We start from the raw sequence: 16,038 nt of genomic DNA, 5'->3' as shown, positions 1-16,038 counted from the left end.
TTATATGCCTTTTAGGAAATGTTATATCCATCATGTAGATTGACTATATTTTTGTTCACTGTGGTGCCTTGTATAAATCATGTATCCAACAAACTTTAGTACTGCTACATAAAAATAGCAAAGGGTTATTAACTTGCAGACCATGTGGGTCCCATGGAGCTGGGCAAAGAGTTGGGAATCTTCACCTCAAACTCCTGTTGACCAAGCAGCATGGCCAGAATGTGTGGTCTAGGTGTCAAAATGGCTGTATTTATTGGCACTGGTAACTAACAACCAGGGAACTGTGCAGTCCATGAAAGACACCTTGGGTTCCCCCGTAACCATGAATATTCCTGTGTCGCATGATGTAGAGACAAATGTGTGCTTTTGCTTGGAAAATAAAACTAGCAGTTCTTTGAAAATAATTTGCCTCGTGGTATCCTTTCACGGGTGGTGAAATAACAAGATAACTTGGAATAAAGAAAAAGATAAGAGATGGGTTTGCTGTCCTAGAAAAGGGTTAAAATACAGGGATGCACTTGGCATTGAGGGATCAGAAGACATGAGAAAGACCATTATAGAAGTAAGAAGGGTAAGGTGGCAGTCTTTTATTTGAGCACATCTGCTTCTTGGGAGGAACATTTATGGCACCTTTTTACAGATGGCACAACTGTGAGGAAAAGCAATGTTAGCCTTCCACAGTGGTGGTATCTCCTAGTCCTCTGTTTTCTCTAAGTGCTCTTCTTCAGTCAAGTACCTACCACCACCTTCCAAAAAGGCTTCTCTACTCACCAACCCCATGATGTAACACAGTGTTGCTGTTACAGGGTTCTCACTCAAAACCTCTTTACATCCTTCTGGTAATCACTGGTTCAGGAAGAGAATTGCACATGCACAGAATTCAGCATCAGCACTGAACTCCTCCTGTTTGGACTTGCATTCTTGCCCCTGTTGCAATCCCAGTGTTTGTCTGCAGGCCTCATGCTCTCTCCCTTTCCAAACCATTGCTGCCACTCAGTCCACTGGTTGCCCTTCCACAGCTTAAATGTCTTCTTCTCTTGGACAAATGCACATTTCTGCAAAATGAGCAGTTTTAGCTTGGTTCTAAACAGTAGCAAAGTTTCTAATTTCCACATGTCAAAGCTGGGCTAAACATTGAGGCTAGTGGGTTAGAAGCCTACCCTTGAGGCACTACAGCTCTTCTGGGGCTTCTTGCTTGACTGCTAATTTTCCATGCTCCTAGAATTTTGATTGTGTCAAGGATTGTGTCCCACTTTGAAGGACTCAGTGCCTCACTCCCTACAAAGGCTGCGTAGAATCCATGACAGATGCATTCCTTTCCCTCAATCATTTGGAAAGCCCAATCCAACAAGTGGCATAGCTGAGACAGGCTGCCAGGAGGGATTTTGGCCTCTGAGTGTAGATGTGGCTACTTTCTTTTCAAAGGTACTCACTGATTTTTCTGTAAGTCCGTTGGTTACAGAAACCTGAAAGACCCAAGCCATCTCTCAGAAGAAACCTCTGAGATCTAAGACAGGGACTCCAGTAGTGGTGAGCAGTCACAGTCATCCTTGCTCCTGCTGAAGCTGGGTCACTGCAAGAGTGAGTACAAAACCCATAGCCCAGTAAGAAAAGGAGACACAGCACAGGAAAGGGTGTTTACTGGGAAACTTCCACAGGGAAAGACTGGAGGGAGAAGCTGTGTTACCTGCTATATTCATAGACTGACTAACATACAGAGGCAGCTCTGAGGCACAGATGCAATACTTATCTGTGTGCAGGACCTCTGAACACCTTCCCAAACAAACCTACATACACAAGCACACGCTAATACCTAGGAAGAAAACTTCTGTTCGTAATGTACACTCTAAAACTCACTACTCCTCTGCTCACATCCCATTTCCAGAGTCTGAGCTCTCCTTCCCCTTGTTGCTTCCCCAAAGTTACAACTGGTAAATTCCCATCCTCCTGTGTCTGGGACAGCAGATGCAGTAATGATGTGGATTGTAAATGTGCTCAGCTCAGCAACAGCCTGAGCCAGGCAAAACTTTAAGAGCTATTACAACTTTTGATGGGGTTTTTATGGTTTCTCTTTCTTCACAGACCAATCACTCCTGTTCTCGGCATCTGTATTTGGTTCTTTCCACTGGGCATATTGGTATGAGTGTGTTTAAGCTGAGTTAAATGGGACTTAAATCAGTTAAATGAGTTACAATGAGTTAAAATCAGTTAAATGAGTTAAATCAGACTAGGCAAGGAATCCAACGTTGTCCTCCTAAAGTCTGACATGTATTTCCCTAGAACTAGAAATGCTATTATGTATATGATCCTTTTGGAAGAGGGTATTAACTAAAGTCACCCTATTTTAGTTGTCACTACCTGTCACTTGCTGCAGCACACAGGTGGGTTCAGGATGCAAAAAGTAACTCCCAAGTTAAGTGGAAGGAAGACAGAAGTAGTAATAAAATAGTGGCAACTTTCTTTTAGACCTCTAAATAAGTCAGGCTTATTTTAATCTTCATGGGACTTTTTTTGCTGTATCATGTCTCCCAAGTTGAAGGACAGAAAAGTAAGACACCTTTCTAGCCTTTCAGCATTGTTCTTAGAATGGCTAATGGCTGGCAAAGTATATAACAGGATGGGTGAGAAGTCGTTTGGGATAGTATTGCCACCTGAAATGCTTTGGTAAGGAATGTACTGAATTTATGCCTATCACCCTATTCCATCCCATTCCTAGCTTTCGCCAGAGACTCATCTAACCTGGAAAGGGAGCGTAACACTGTGAGCTGAATATTAAAAGCAGACCTACAGCCAAGAGCTGTAGACCGTTGCCTGGAATCCAGCTGAGAAGTCTCTCCATAACACTGGGCGTAGATGCCCTGACTGCAAAGCAGAACTCTTCCTTGCTTAAGGAACCATTGGAGACTCCTCTGGAGCTCTCTTTTAAGGATTGTACCAAGCAGTATTTTAGAAAGGATGCACCCAGTTAAAAAAAGCTGGACTAGGACCTTGTACATGCAATGGTCCATGAAACCCGTATCTGCTAGCCTGAGGCCTCTCTAGAGGTCATGGTACAACTGGGACTCAAGATCCTGAGGCCTGGACATGGCAGCAGGGGAGACAGGGAATGACTGTAGCATATGACCCGAGATGGTCTTGGTAAAACTTGACCAGCACACCCACAAGACTCTTCAGATGAAAGGAAACCTTAAACTGCTCCTTAACCTGTTGTTAGCATGCAATGCATGTAGGTTACCCCATCTTTCTCAATACAAGCTCTCTCTTTCTTAGTCTCATACACCCCCCAAATTGATTCCCCTCCATTGGCACTTACCTGACTTCCAAAGAAGCAAAGACATGCCCCGCTTGCAATTATACTAAGACAAAGATCAAAGTAAGCACCTGTTGGACACTTTAATTTGTCACATTCTTCCAGATTTTGACTTGAGATGTTTGCTTACCTGAGAGCAACTAATTCTAATAACCAGTGAATTCGAACTTGTTCAATGCCGCCATGAGGAACAGAAGAAACATAGGCAAGGTTCATCTCTTGGTCTTTGCTCAGGTCAAATAAGTCAGCACGGCTGTGAGGTAAAGGAGGGCTTCAGGAAAGGAGGGACAGAAAAGAAACAACACATTTCAACATTAACTAGCAGCTCCACTGGGTAGCCAAAAATACCTGTGCTAAGTCCCTATACCACCTGCAAGATCCTCCCTGGCATGAGGAGCACTGTCTAACATGAGATGAAAGCAAAATGGAGTTGCAGGTTATTGGGGGCTAACTGGCTACACATGTAGTTTGGCAAGGCAGAACACAGCTTGGGTGCATCTCATTGCCATGCTCAAAGGGAAGTATTACAAGCAGTCATTGCTGCTTGTCATAGCAACCTCAGGCCGCAGTGGCCTGAAAAAGCCATACAATGGCAATCATCTTGTCTCTGAGTAACTAATGATAAGGGATCTCAGTGTCTTTTAGGCTTTGGAGTGGAAGTCAGACTTGCTGAGGTCTGTAGTAAGACAAATATGGGCTTGATCTTCCTGCTGAAATCCATGCAATGACATCAACTCTTGCTCTGCTGTGGACACTACACTTGTTAGAAGCAGAATTAGACCCTCAGAGCCTCCACATTCTTCGGCCATGTTCAACTCACCCGTAAGCATAAGGAAGCACAGGAGTATGTGGCTTGAGGTTTCTATGCTTGATGCTGCAAGCAGTTTAACCTGCTTACAGCTATACAGCAATGATCATGTTAACATGCCTTTGCTGTCTAGTTATTCCACCGAAATTAACACTGGGGCAAATTTCTGCTGCCTCTGTCTCCACAGATAAATAGCTGCAAGATGGAGGGAAATCTCACACCCACCCTCCACAAGTCAGAAACTATGCTGCCCAGTTCACAGGGTTTGGGCATCTTGCACATTAAGTTTCCTGGTAATGTGCAAATTCTCAGTGTTAAAGCATTTGTATTACAAGAAACAAAAAACAACATTGTCCCCAAGGTTTGGTAAAATACTTTCACATGTCTTCACACTGCAAAGAGAGATGACTTGTGCTCTCACTACAGACCTTATATTAACTGTATAAGTGAAAAACGAACATCGTTTATGCTTTGCCTGCTGCGATACGTCTCCTCTGATGGGTGGATCAGCTCTGTGCTGATTGTAACTATGCTGGGAAGAGTCATACTGTCATCCTCTCCTCCTCTGTCCCCCTCCACATATTCATCCAACCTTCAAGGACCTCACTGAATGAACCTGCTACTGTATAACCATATGTGCGCGAAGGGGGAAAAGCCTGACCCCACCTCGACAAGAACTCGATGCAACTTTCGTCCCAGCTAAGACATTAACCACCTATTACCCCATCTCCTGCGCCCTTATCTGAAACTGCAACACTTGACACAGATTACATCCTTGTAGTGCTTCATACAAAATCAGCCAGCACATGGGAGCCCCTCTGTGCAACTTCACCAGCATACAAGGCACTTAATCATCTCCCTGAGATTGCTTCAAGTCACACAAGTGAGACTGAGAAGTTACCAATTCCACTCTTACTAAAAATGTATCAGCCATTTGGGTCTTTTTAATTGTTCCAGTGGATAAGGACAATGTTAACTGTTGGTTTTTTGAAGGAGTGCTTTACTACTACTCTGAGGTTCAAACCTGCTTCAGTTCAAGCAGTGGCAAAGATGGAAGTCAAGGCATAAAGCATTCACGTATTTTTGCTTAGTCCACGCTGAATAAAAACTCTGAAATTCACACCTTGCTAGACAGAAATCTAGCAGAAACCATGAAGAGATACAAAAGAAAGCTGGCAGAACAGTGGATTTTGTTAGTGGTACTATCGATATCTGTCCTTTCCTGATCTGAGTGGAAAGTGCCCATCCAAGAGAACATCAAGCCTTGCAGTCTCTCAGGCTTTACCAACTACTGATCCACAGCTGTGCATCTGCCCAACTGTGATGTGGAAAAGAAGCTTTAACAACTGGAACCCTGTTCTGTCACAGTGTGAGCTTTCAAGGGAGCTGGGATCCTACGGCTTGAGAAATACCAGTGCCGGCCAGGTGTTATAACTGAATAGCTGCTGACCCGTGGAGACCCTCTGCTTCTGCTGCTGCTCCTCTGCCTTTCCCTCACATGCTTTTCATGTTTGCAGCTTTCCAAAGTTTCTTTCACACAATTAAAATCATGGGTGTTTCTTAGGCTGCAGTTTAAATGGGCAAAACATACTATTTTTTAAGGCAGTTTTTCATTAATGTTTCCTAACATTGCAAGCAAAAATTAAAACAAAAAATGAAACACCAAAAGAAAAAAAAAAAATCCAGAAAGTCCAAACATTTATCTTCATTAGAATGTATTTTAGGTCTTGTTCTGTTTTCTCACGAATATGGAAAACTAATGGAAAATTTTTAAAGTTTCGTCTTAGATTACCTTTATGCGTGATACAAAAAAAGCACACAAATTCCTTTTCTTCCAAAGCACATGCTGCTGATTCTATCCCTGTTGCAACTCTTTTTCCTACAACTGTTATTTAATCCACTGTATGCTTAAATGAAGGAGGTCATTATCAGTTTAGAGCAAGATACGAACCTGGCTGAGGAATACACCTCCTCTTGCTTTTGAGCCTACTAGAAGCCTTCATGCGTCTCACAAAACTTGAAGGCTGTTCAACCCCAGTTAGCTCAGCAAGACTGGGCTTTCTCCGAGAAGCAAAGCACTACCAGGATATGAAGCAGCGGAGCCGGGATTCATGCGTGCTCCCACCCATCCCCCTAACTTAGACCAACCGGACTCACTGGCCAGATCAGGAAGATGGTGCATGTTGGAAGTGTCTTGCAAGAAGAATGAACTCCTAGAACTAAGAGGCAGGGAAGCTTTGCCTGGGCCTATTTAGGGACCGTGACAATGGAAACACTGAAAAGGAAAAGGAATGAGTTCCGAGTATCAACATATGTGCTGTGCTGGGGAAGAGGAAGGACTTGACATGTTCGAGAGCCCTGGAGGCAAGGGAGCAACTCAGAGGGGGGATGTCGACTGGCCCTATCTTGTGACCCACTTCGTTTACATTAACTGGCCACGTCCCACGACCGGCTCCACGCAGGTAACACCCAACAGGCTCAGCAGCGAAGGGCAGCAAGGTGCCGGGCCCTCCGATCCCACAGCGGCAGGCCCGGAAAAGCCTGGATTCCTCCAGAAAGGCCGCCTCCTCACACCCTGGGGATCCTTTGCCTGAGGAGGACTAGAGGCAGCCGGCTCTTACCCCGGCTGCTTCTCGCCCGCAGTGCGTGGCCCGCTGCCGGCCGCGGGGCTGTGGGCGCTTACCAGAAGCCAGTGCTCCTCCAAAAGTGCCGCAGGGGCCGCTCGGCTCGCCGGACATCCACGTTCACCAAGTAGGCCGCGGAGGCCGCGCCCAGCTGCAGGGCCAGCCAGAGCAGCAGCCCCATGGCGGCAGGAGGAGCGCGGCCGGGCCGGGCCCAGCGACACCGGCGCCCGCTGCCGACGCGCCACGGACGCGACGCCGGGCGCCCGCCCACGGGGCGACGGGGAGGGCGGCCCCCGCCCCCGAGGGCCGGCGGCGGCCCCGTGGTGAGCCCGTGCAGCTGGGCGCGGGCCGCGCAGCCCGGGTGCTCCGGGCAGTAACGTCTGCGCCCGGGGCCCCGGCGCCTCGTACTTGCTGTTGTTCTTCTTGTTGTATTCGCTGTTCGGGCGTAGCTCGCGAGCGGGAGCCGCTTCCCCGGCGCCGCGGCACGGCGTGCCGTTACTGCCGTTGCATTTCCCTTGCGCGCCACGTGGGGGGAGCATACTCCTACGCGGGGGTTAGCGGCCTCGTGCTCTGTGTTGCCAAACCGGTAGGAAAGCGGGGGGGCCTGTGGTGCTGCAGGTGACCAAAAGAGCCTTCCCCGAAGGAACGTGGTAGCAGAACTGAAACCATGTCCGTTTTTTCAGCCCAAACGTTTTGATTGATCTCAGTACGGCAAAGAGCTTTAAATGCACTTTATGACAGGGAGGCCGTAGACTGACTTTCTAAATGCTTGTTTCTTACAATATGTATCTGAGGGCTGGGTTTTCCGTCGGGGTGGGACTCTCTTCCTTAGGATCCCTCTCTTTTACGTATTGTACTGCCTTCAGGAATCTGGTCAAGCCTTGCCACCATTTTCATGTAGGGAACTGGGCCTCCCTTCCACATCCCCCACTACTGCGGGATACATCTCATTTTGTGTTCGTTAGTTCTGATTGTTTGGGTGGATGAGGTACTACAGTCTGATTTCCAATAGAGGCTTTGGATTTAGCAGGGGAAATCGTGGGCCCTTGTAACAGTGCCCACACCGGGGAAACTGCGGAGCGCTGCCAGGCAAAGAGCTGGGCTGCAGATGATCTCCAGCAAGAGAACAAAGTGACAACTGTGTTCGTGGAAATCAAGGCTATCAGTCCTAGTGGAGCAACGAAAATTTGCCACCCCAAAAGCTCTGGTATTTCAGCCCCCTTCACCAAAGCTCTCCCTGAAGCAGTTGTGCCAGAGCTAGCAGAGGGGAAGTCAGACGGACATTTACTCCTCAGCTCAAGAATATTGCAACTAGGAAAAGACTCTGCATGATTAAGTTTATGCCATGTGTAATCCTGGTTGAGCCAGGAGGTTCTTTGTCTCAAAGGAGTGGCAAACTGGGACGCATCTCTAAGGAATTGCAAAGTGGCTTGGTTCTGATTGCTGATATGTTATTCCTCTGTTTGCAGCTTCATCTGTCTCTTGAGGCCTTCGGTCCCTGCAGGACTTGTTGCGAGCTTACAAGGCTCACAGCCAAAATTCAGGCAACAGTGTTACATCCCAGAGCCTCAGGGAACCTCTCTTCCCCTGTCTGAGAGAGCAGCTAACAAGATTTTTCAAGGTACTTCTTCTGAAGAACTGCAATTCCCAGCAGAAAATCTTTGCTGCTCACCACAGCTGCTCTGGTGCCTCCTGCCAGAGAAACAAAATGCAGGAGAAAGAGTTACCTGCTCCCTGTGAAGGAGCCTGATATGCCTCTGCTCCCAAAACATCTGCAGGGATGCTGCAGGGAGAGCAGCTGGGGCCAAATGGTTTGCTTTTTCCCAACGAAGGTAGCCAACTGGACCAACGTGTTCCTGGAAGCATTTGCAGGCCACGTGCCAGGCTACACCGGTGAAAGCTAGTGGCCTGCTCTGCAACTCTGCCAAGCCTCTTCTCCCAGAGGCAGGGCAAATGCCAGGGTTACCACGGGTGACCTCCAGCAAGCAGTTTCCCAGGTGTAAAAGTTTGATTCAGAGCTGAACACCTATGTCCAGCTTGCTATGAGCGTAGTTCTAGATACCATCAGGCAGAGCCCTGATAAAGACCCTAGCCAAGGGGAAGCTCCCCTATTGCCTTTTACTTTCTGCTCATCCAAGAGCTGGGAAGTGCCCAGCAGGAGGTTTTCTGTGGAGCATTTTACCAGGGAGGTTTCCCACATCTGACACTCCCCGCCAAAGGACACTGGGGATTTTACAGCAGCCTCTTCCCGTCTCCTTGCACAGCCCTGCAGCTCTTCCTGTCCTGAGGCATCCCTGAGGAGGCACATGGTGGTGGGAGAATGGAAGGGAAGTAGCAGGAGAGCAGCACTGTGCACTGGCCCTTTCCAGTATGCTGAGGCTGGCCCTTCCCAGCTACCTGGCCAGCATAAAGTCCTCCAGTGTCTCAAGCTGGGCAGATGAGAGATGTAAAACCTGTTGCTCCTGAGTTGAGTCTCTCCTCACAGAAAGGCTGTGCAAAGCATTTGGCCCCAGCTGCTCTCCCTGCAGTGTCCCTGCAGATGTTTTGGAAACAGAGACATATCAGGCTATTTCAGGCATATCAGGGAGCAGGTAGCTCTTACTGCTGTGTTTTCTTTCTCTGCCAGGAGGTACCTGCACAATACAGAGGAAACTAGTGCACAGCAAATTGGGGGGGGGCGGCCTTTTCTGTTCAGAAGCTTCCAGCTCCTTCAGCACTTAATTGAATTATAAACTTGGCCTCAAAGAGCATCCTCGGAAATGCCAATGTTGCTTTGTCACATAGCCATCTAATCAGGCCACATGGGAGGAACAAGAATTTTGCTGTAATGTATGGAATCTAAAGCCTAGAAAATCATCCAGAGCATGAGTTCTGCTCTTGGCCCTGGAAGGAAATGACGGACAGATATCTGGATTTTTTTTGTAACAACTAAGCACTAATAAAGGTGAGGCATTCCAGGGCTTAAGACAGCCTTTGCCACTTGTATAACTTCAATTCCCACATGGCAGCAGCTGGTCTTTGGGCAGATGGACTCAGCTGAACGGTCTCAAGTTTCGTGTCATATCTAATCCAGTCTAACCACGGCTCCTGACAAAAGAGCTGGTCCTGCTCTTCTTCCCTGCCACTGCTTGCCTGCTCTTGCTGTTTCCAGTGTATTAGGTCTGGCAGCAAGGCAGCTGAAGGGAGGATAATTCAGCTAGCTGACTGGGAGGGAAGCAACTCCTTTTTTCGGTCAGTTTGTTTTCCTGTGGACTGGTAAGCTGCAGAGACATGGTACCATGTGGCTCTAGCGCCTGGTAGTCCTCAACAGAGGAAGCACAGGGATGGGGTGGGAGGGAATTAGTCCAGCCTTGACTCAACTGCCTGCTGTTAGGCTGGAGAAGGCACAGTACAAAATTGAGCTCCAACTCATGCATCTCCACAGTTTCCATAGCACGGCAGCCTTTGTAAAAAGCTAATTCCAAAGTGATCCTGTTGCTTGCAGGAGTCCAACAAGCTGTATACACCCACCTCCACCACCTACTTGACACTGTGCTCATAATTGCCTGCAACATACTAAAGGTATCTGTTGATCAGGCATATATATTGCACATCAGGAGTCTGATCAGCAATGCAGCATGGATCTTAGTGGTGCATTTCTTACCGAGGGCTTGTTTTTAAAGCTCAGCTTATTACAATGTCGCAGCTTTCCCCCAGGGCCTGGTGGGCTTTGTGAGCCCTGGGATTTCCTTCCTCCTCTTCACTGATTCATCCCCAGCCCTTGGGATGAGCACTTGAACTGGATGTGGCCTGAAGCCCTCTGTTGCCTATCCCCTCAATGGGACAGTCTTACACTGCTTCAAGACCTGCAGTGCCCCTATCGCTAGGTTTCTGCCAACAGGCTGTGCAGATTGCAGGCAGATATAATATCTGCTCCCTGGTGGTGACTGCCTTTGCTGGTGCTTGCTTTTCTCCAAAGCAGCAGTGATCAGCCCAAGCTAGAAGTGGGATGTGGTGGAGGTACACTGGCACTCCCCTGGAAGGCACTTAAAAACTTGAAGGTGCCTCGGACATATCATCCTAGAGTTGCATGGTCACCTCTTTGGGATTAGCAAGGGTTGATCAGTTGGGTAGGAGAGAACAGGGTGCTTTACGCCCCTCTATAGGGTGGAACGTGCCATTTCCTCCCAAGGGTTTCGGATTTTTCTCAGTGTCTGCTTCTTTCCTGGTGCCACACCATCACTTTTTTTCCAACTCCCACTTTTGGTCTAGAGATACAATTGTGACAAATTTTAGAAGTGTTTTATGGCTTTTGTAGTGGACTTTCTGAACTTCATAGGTAAGGTGCAGGTCCTCTGCACTCTGAGGAGATCAGTTGCTGGTATACAACATAGTCTGGGTAGATGCAAACAGCCAGACTCAGAGTGATGAAAATACTTCTCAGCCCTTCACAAGTGCTTTCCTTCTCATTACTTAGTTTACCTCAGAGATGATTAGGAGGTCTTGTTATCACCTCTGCAGAATACAAGAAATTTAACCAGTATTACAGGGATGCTTGCAATTCTGGACACCATCCATGTGCCTATCTCTAATATCCCAAAGCTGGATATATTCAAGGACAGGATTTGACATCTCCCTGCATTGACGATACCTGTCATTCTACCCTGGCTTTCACACTCGTGTATATAGCCTAGGGTTGCTCAATAAATGCTTTCTCATTTTTCCAGAGACAAGGACCTTATCATCCAGATGTCACCTCCTAATACACCTTGATTCAGCATAACTTAAGGGGGTTGCTTTGCTGCAGTTCAGCACTGTACATCTAATTTTGTCTTCAGATGTAACCTGGTACATATAATTCTGTCATTACAAGTATTAGGCCAAGGGCTTTACATTAACCCAGCAGTGTGTTGTCTCAGGGCTTGTCTTGGCCTGAGCTTGTTATAGCTGTGGTAATGATTGTTGGGTGGTCAGGTGACTGTTGCCTAAATTTTTTCAGCATAGCTCAGTGAGTACCATCGAGGGTAAAATGTTTCAGGGTGCAGCAAGGGCCAGCTACTCCCTGAGGCAAAGGGAGCCAAGAGAGCTAACAGGGCCAGGAGGGGCCTCATCAGCCCCATCCACTATCCCTGAATCGAGGAGCAGGGCAGGCACTGAAGTGGCAGATGTGGTCAGCCCAGAGTCCAGATCATCAAATCTGGACCAGGCAAATTCATGGTGACTGGACAGCTCTGAGGTCAAGCTGGGAGGTCAGTCTACAGATCAGGGTCCAGGTCAACAAGGTCCATGGCCAGATGTAGGGAGTGCTGAGACCAGCACTTCTACAGGACAGCTGGGATAGGGGTTGAAGGCCCCAGGCTGAGCTCCTGGGCCATGGGCAGAGGCTGTAGGTGGGAGCCTCAGGGGAGGGTGGTCAGGGCCATTGAGGCCTATTAGTGCACTCAGGCCCTGAATAAAAGTCTGTCAATACAAGACAGTCATTGCGTAGTTCCTTATGTTAACTGAAGTTGGGGGAGGTTGTTGCAAACAGTGGCAACATGTATGATGGAGAGGACTACTGTGAAGGTGCAATGTTCTTCCTATGCTGGCTTATGTACTTCTTCCTCAGGAGTATTGTGGTGCTGGGCTTGATGCTAGAGTGTGCTCCCTCTGCACTTAACTTGGGAGGGAAATAAATCCAAGAGATTTTACTGCTAGTTGTAAAGTTGTGGGTTTACTCCACTGTCCATGAGCGAAGAGCTACCCTGTGTCCAAGTGTCAAAAGTTTAGTTGGGAACTAATGAAAACAAAGCAGACTTTATTAAGAAAACATACAAAAATAGCCTTAAGTAGGGCTCAGGCAGCCACCCTACAACCACTGCTAGCCTACCTTTGGTGAAGAAATTGGCATGCCAAGGACTCAGTGTGATATCTACTTTCTGCTTAGGGAGAGCCTATGTCCTCCCTGAGTCTTAGGACTCAGAAGGACAATGGCAAGCTAAACATAAGGGCAGAGAAAAGGGATAGATTCTAGGAATCTAATGTGTCTCAGTCTTAATCTTATTTTCAGGATGTTGATATTACTGTAGCTGAACTAACAATAGTGATCTCCTGTATTTTTGTTAGACTATGAAGACCTTAATTAAACTAACGATAAATTCTGAACTCTACAGATAATCTGTGTTGCCTTTTGCCCATAGCAAAATTTGATTTATAATGTAGGGGGAGTGTTGCAAACGTACCAGAAAGAATGCCATTGATGTTACATAGCAGTCATCTTCTAAACATCTATTACAACTGTGGTCATGTATAGGAGAGGCAGCACTATGTTGGCTAGCTGAGGATGATATACTGCCTTGGATCCTCCTCACAAGCTACCTTATCTCCTCAGTTTCATCTTTGGCTGCATCAGCTCCTCAGTGCAAAAATTACCATTTATTTGTGTGGCACCCCACATAGTCAGTTCTCTTTCAACTCCTTTAGGTCCTCTGGTGGAATGAGGGTTTGCATGTATTTACCTATGGTCAGAGCATGTTCAGCCTCTTGCTTCGAGGAAGAGAGGCTGAGTGTGGAGGAAAGAACAGGTTTATCCCTCAAATCTCAGACAGTCTTTGGTACTATAATTGCTGCTAGAACTGACATCAGCACACAGGGTGGACAGGGCATGGGTAGTTGATTTCCACAGCTCGCTCTGCCAAGAGCATACAAAAAGAGCTGAAACACTGGAGAAGTGTTCAGTGAACTTCTCCAAGTCTCGTGCAGAGGGAAAAGATTTACCTTTTGTTGCAATCTCTATTTACAGTACTTCCTTAGAAGAGCACATTCCATGGCAGCTCCTGTTTCTTACTCATGTTCTCCTTGACTGAGAGCAGCTACAAGGCTTTTCCTCAAATTTGTGATGGTCTAGCACACCTCACACAGCTTGTGAACATGTATAGATGGTTCCCTCCCATGTTAGACATGACATGACATGAAACCAAAGTTTGGAAATAAATGCTCTGCCTTTTATTCTACCATTGCTACAGCAATGGTTTGTCTCTAAGCCTTCTGGGCAACATGGTCTTTTTTGAAACTGTCTCTGCTGGATGTCACAAAGATGCAGCTGAAAGCAGGGCTCTGGCCTATTCACTTTTCTGCTCTGCTCAGCAAAGCTTACTCTGTATTTATGCACAAAGCCTTTGTAATGTTCACGCAAAGTAACCTTGAAGTTAGAAGGGGAAAAACACAACTCTTTCTCGCCATGACCCATGCCGTTGCATGGGCAAAAATGTGAGTGTCCAAAAGCAGATAGAGGGCCATGTGGCTTCAGAAGAGCACAACTGTCAGGAGCTTGGTTCTGAATATGGGGAGACAAATGTGGCTACCAGATGGAAGAGAAAGGATTCATGCCTGTGTAAGGACCAGGCAGAACCCTGTTGAGTTAGCTTTCATTGGAGACCTTGAGCTAGGGAACAGAGTAATTTTGGTAGCAATGCAGGAGAAGAAAAAGCTGCATGGCCTCAGAAATGCCATGCAGAAGTGCTCATCAGAAGTTTTGGGTCTAGTTGTAGGAGGAAAACACGCTGTCTGCAACTCTCTGATTCCTTATGTGCACTGGGACTGAACAGGAAGGGGTGGTGAATCTGTTTCATCCTCTGTCAGCACCTTTCTTCTGCATGAGTGGGAATAGCTAAAGACCAGAAAGGAAACTTTCAAATTCTATGGTCCAACAGTGGTAGTACTGTGTGTTACCATTCAGAGAACATTAACCAGTGGACCTTTCACAGCACTGAATGGCACTTCATGGTATTAAACAAGTGGAGGTTGAGTCCAGGCACTTGTAGCTGGGCAAGAGGAAATTCTTGAGCAACGGTTACAGTTCCCAGGTGCTCCCAGTTGCTACAAAATGAGTGTCATCTTCTGTTTTGCAGCTGATCCAGGAGGGAATATTTATTATTTATGTATCTGTTCTTAATGGGTCAGTTAACTTATCATTTGTCATAATGCTTGCTAATCAGAATCCAACAGACAAATTTTTTTTTGTGTGTTATAATTAAAATTATCTGTATTCAGTCTGACAGCAAGTTTTGGAAATCTGTGATGCTGGTTGCGTTAATGTCAACAATGGTTCATGGTTTGAACTTTAAGTTCAAGTTCGATGCCAGTCAACATATTAATTAATACAGGTTTGGAAGCCTGCCCCAAAAATGGGAAGGCACAGGATTTACACATTCTCACTTGTTTCTTCCATAGGACATGGATCGTAACTGATGTTTTGCATGGGCTGTGGAGAGGCAGAGGCAAAAATAATAACAAATCACAAAATCCTGTAGAAGAATCAGAATGGCTGCTCTTTGAGTCCTTTGAAAACCTTTCATTGGCTCATTTTGTCTAAACAAGTCAACCCAGGTGTACTCAATTAAAACTATATCTCCATTACAAAGCTATTTGTCTCTTTGACACCAAGTATAGCCTTAATTTCCATATTAGACCTCCTGTGGCCATTACATGAGCTCATGAGGCAATCCATTAAAAGCTCTTCCAGTTAGGAACTATGTCAGTAATTGACAACATAAGTACTCTCCCAGCACTGTGCTTGTGAAGCAGGTAAAGAAAACTAAGGGCATTGGGCCACTACCGTTTCAAAACAAGAAATAAAGATGTTTTCTTCTGCCATATGATCCTCTCAGCTGTAGGTCTGCATTGCTCATAATCAGTCAAGAAACCAAAGTTTGGAAATAAATGCTCTGCCTTTCATTCTACCATCGCTACAGCAATGGTTTGTCTCTAAGCCCTTTTATATCCATCTTGTATAAGCCCTAGTTAATGTTTAATTCCATACCAAAGTCTTACATTAGGGATTCACTTTATTTCTGGAAGGCATAGGGCCATCACAACTAACATGTATCATTTGTTTGACAGTTTTATGGTTCAGTTGGAACAATTTGCAGAGCTGTCCATCAGTATCTTCCCCGCAGCTTTGCAGTATTTCTATTTTAGCCATGAACTGCAGAACAGAGCAGAGTAACAGGCCACTAAGTGATACGTAGAAACTGAAGGAATAAAGTTCAGAAAAGCCACTGGAAATACTTTGCCTAATGATTTATTAATTTGTGTTACTTTGTTTTGCAAAGGCTTAACGCTAGTGCATTAGAATAGGAGCTGTGCTTCAGAGACATATCCTCAGCAGTGCAGGACTTGCAGTATTTTTGTGTCATGGGTTTACACAGTTCTCCCCATCAAGTAGCAGCACTAGCTGTCACTTCTCTGAAGCTGGGCAGGGGATGACAAACACCTGTGCTATCTTAGTGTGGGCTTGACAGTGCACTGTGGAAGGCTGGTAAAAGCCTTTTTGTACT

General features: G+C 46.4%; 1 protein-coding gene across 4 annotated transcripts in view; it reads right to left on the bottom strand.

The window, feature by feature from the left end:
• IDUA (alpha-L-iduronidase) overlaps positions 1 to 6,959 on the bottom strand; it is a 48,179-nt gene extending 41,220 nt beyond the window's left edge. For 3 of the 4 annotated variants that reach the window (XM_082336551.1, XM_082336552.1, XM_082336553.1), the window contains exons 1-2: positions 6,802 to 6,959; positions 3,441 to 3,581 (exon numbers count right to left, since the gene is read on the bottom strand). In XM_082336551.1, the coding sequence (XP_082192677.1) occupies positions 3,441 to 3,581; positions 6,802 to 6,923 (263 nt within the window). In that variant the 5' untranslated portion in view covers positions 6,924 to 6,959. Of the gene's footprint in view, positions 1 to 1,433; positions 1,501 to 3,440; positions 3,582 to 6,801 lie in introns of those variants that run through there. The other variant, XM_082336554.1, reaches the window with a different exon arrangement.
• Positions 6,960 to 16,038: the final 9,079 nt, after the last annotated feature.

Source organism: Platalea leucorodia, assembly GCF_965183815.1.
Source record: "Platalea leucorodia genome assembly, chromosome: Z".
NCBI classification, from domain to species: Eukaryota; Metazoa; Chordata; class Aves; order Pelecaniformes; family Threskiornithidae; genus Platalea; species Platalea leucorodia.
This window is presented reverse-complemented; position numbering and strand designations above follow the sequence as displayed.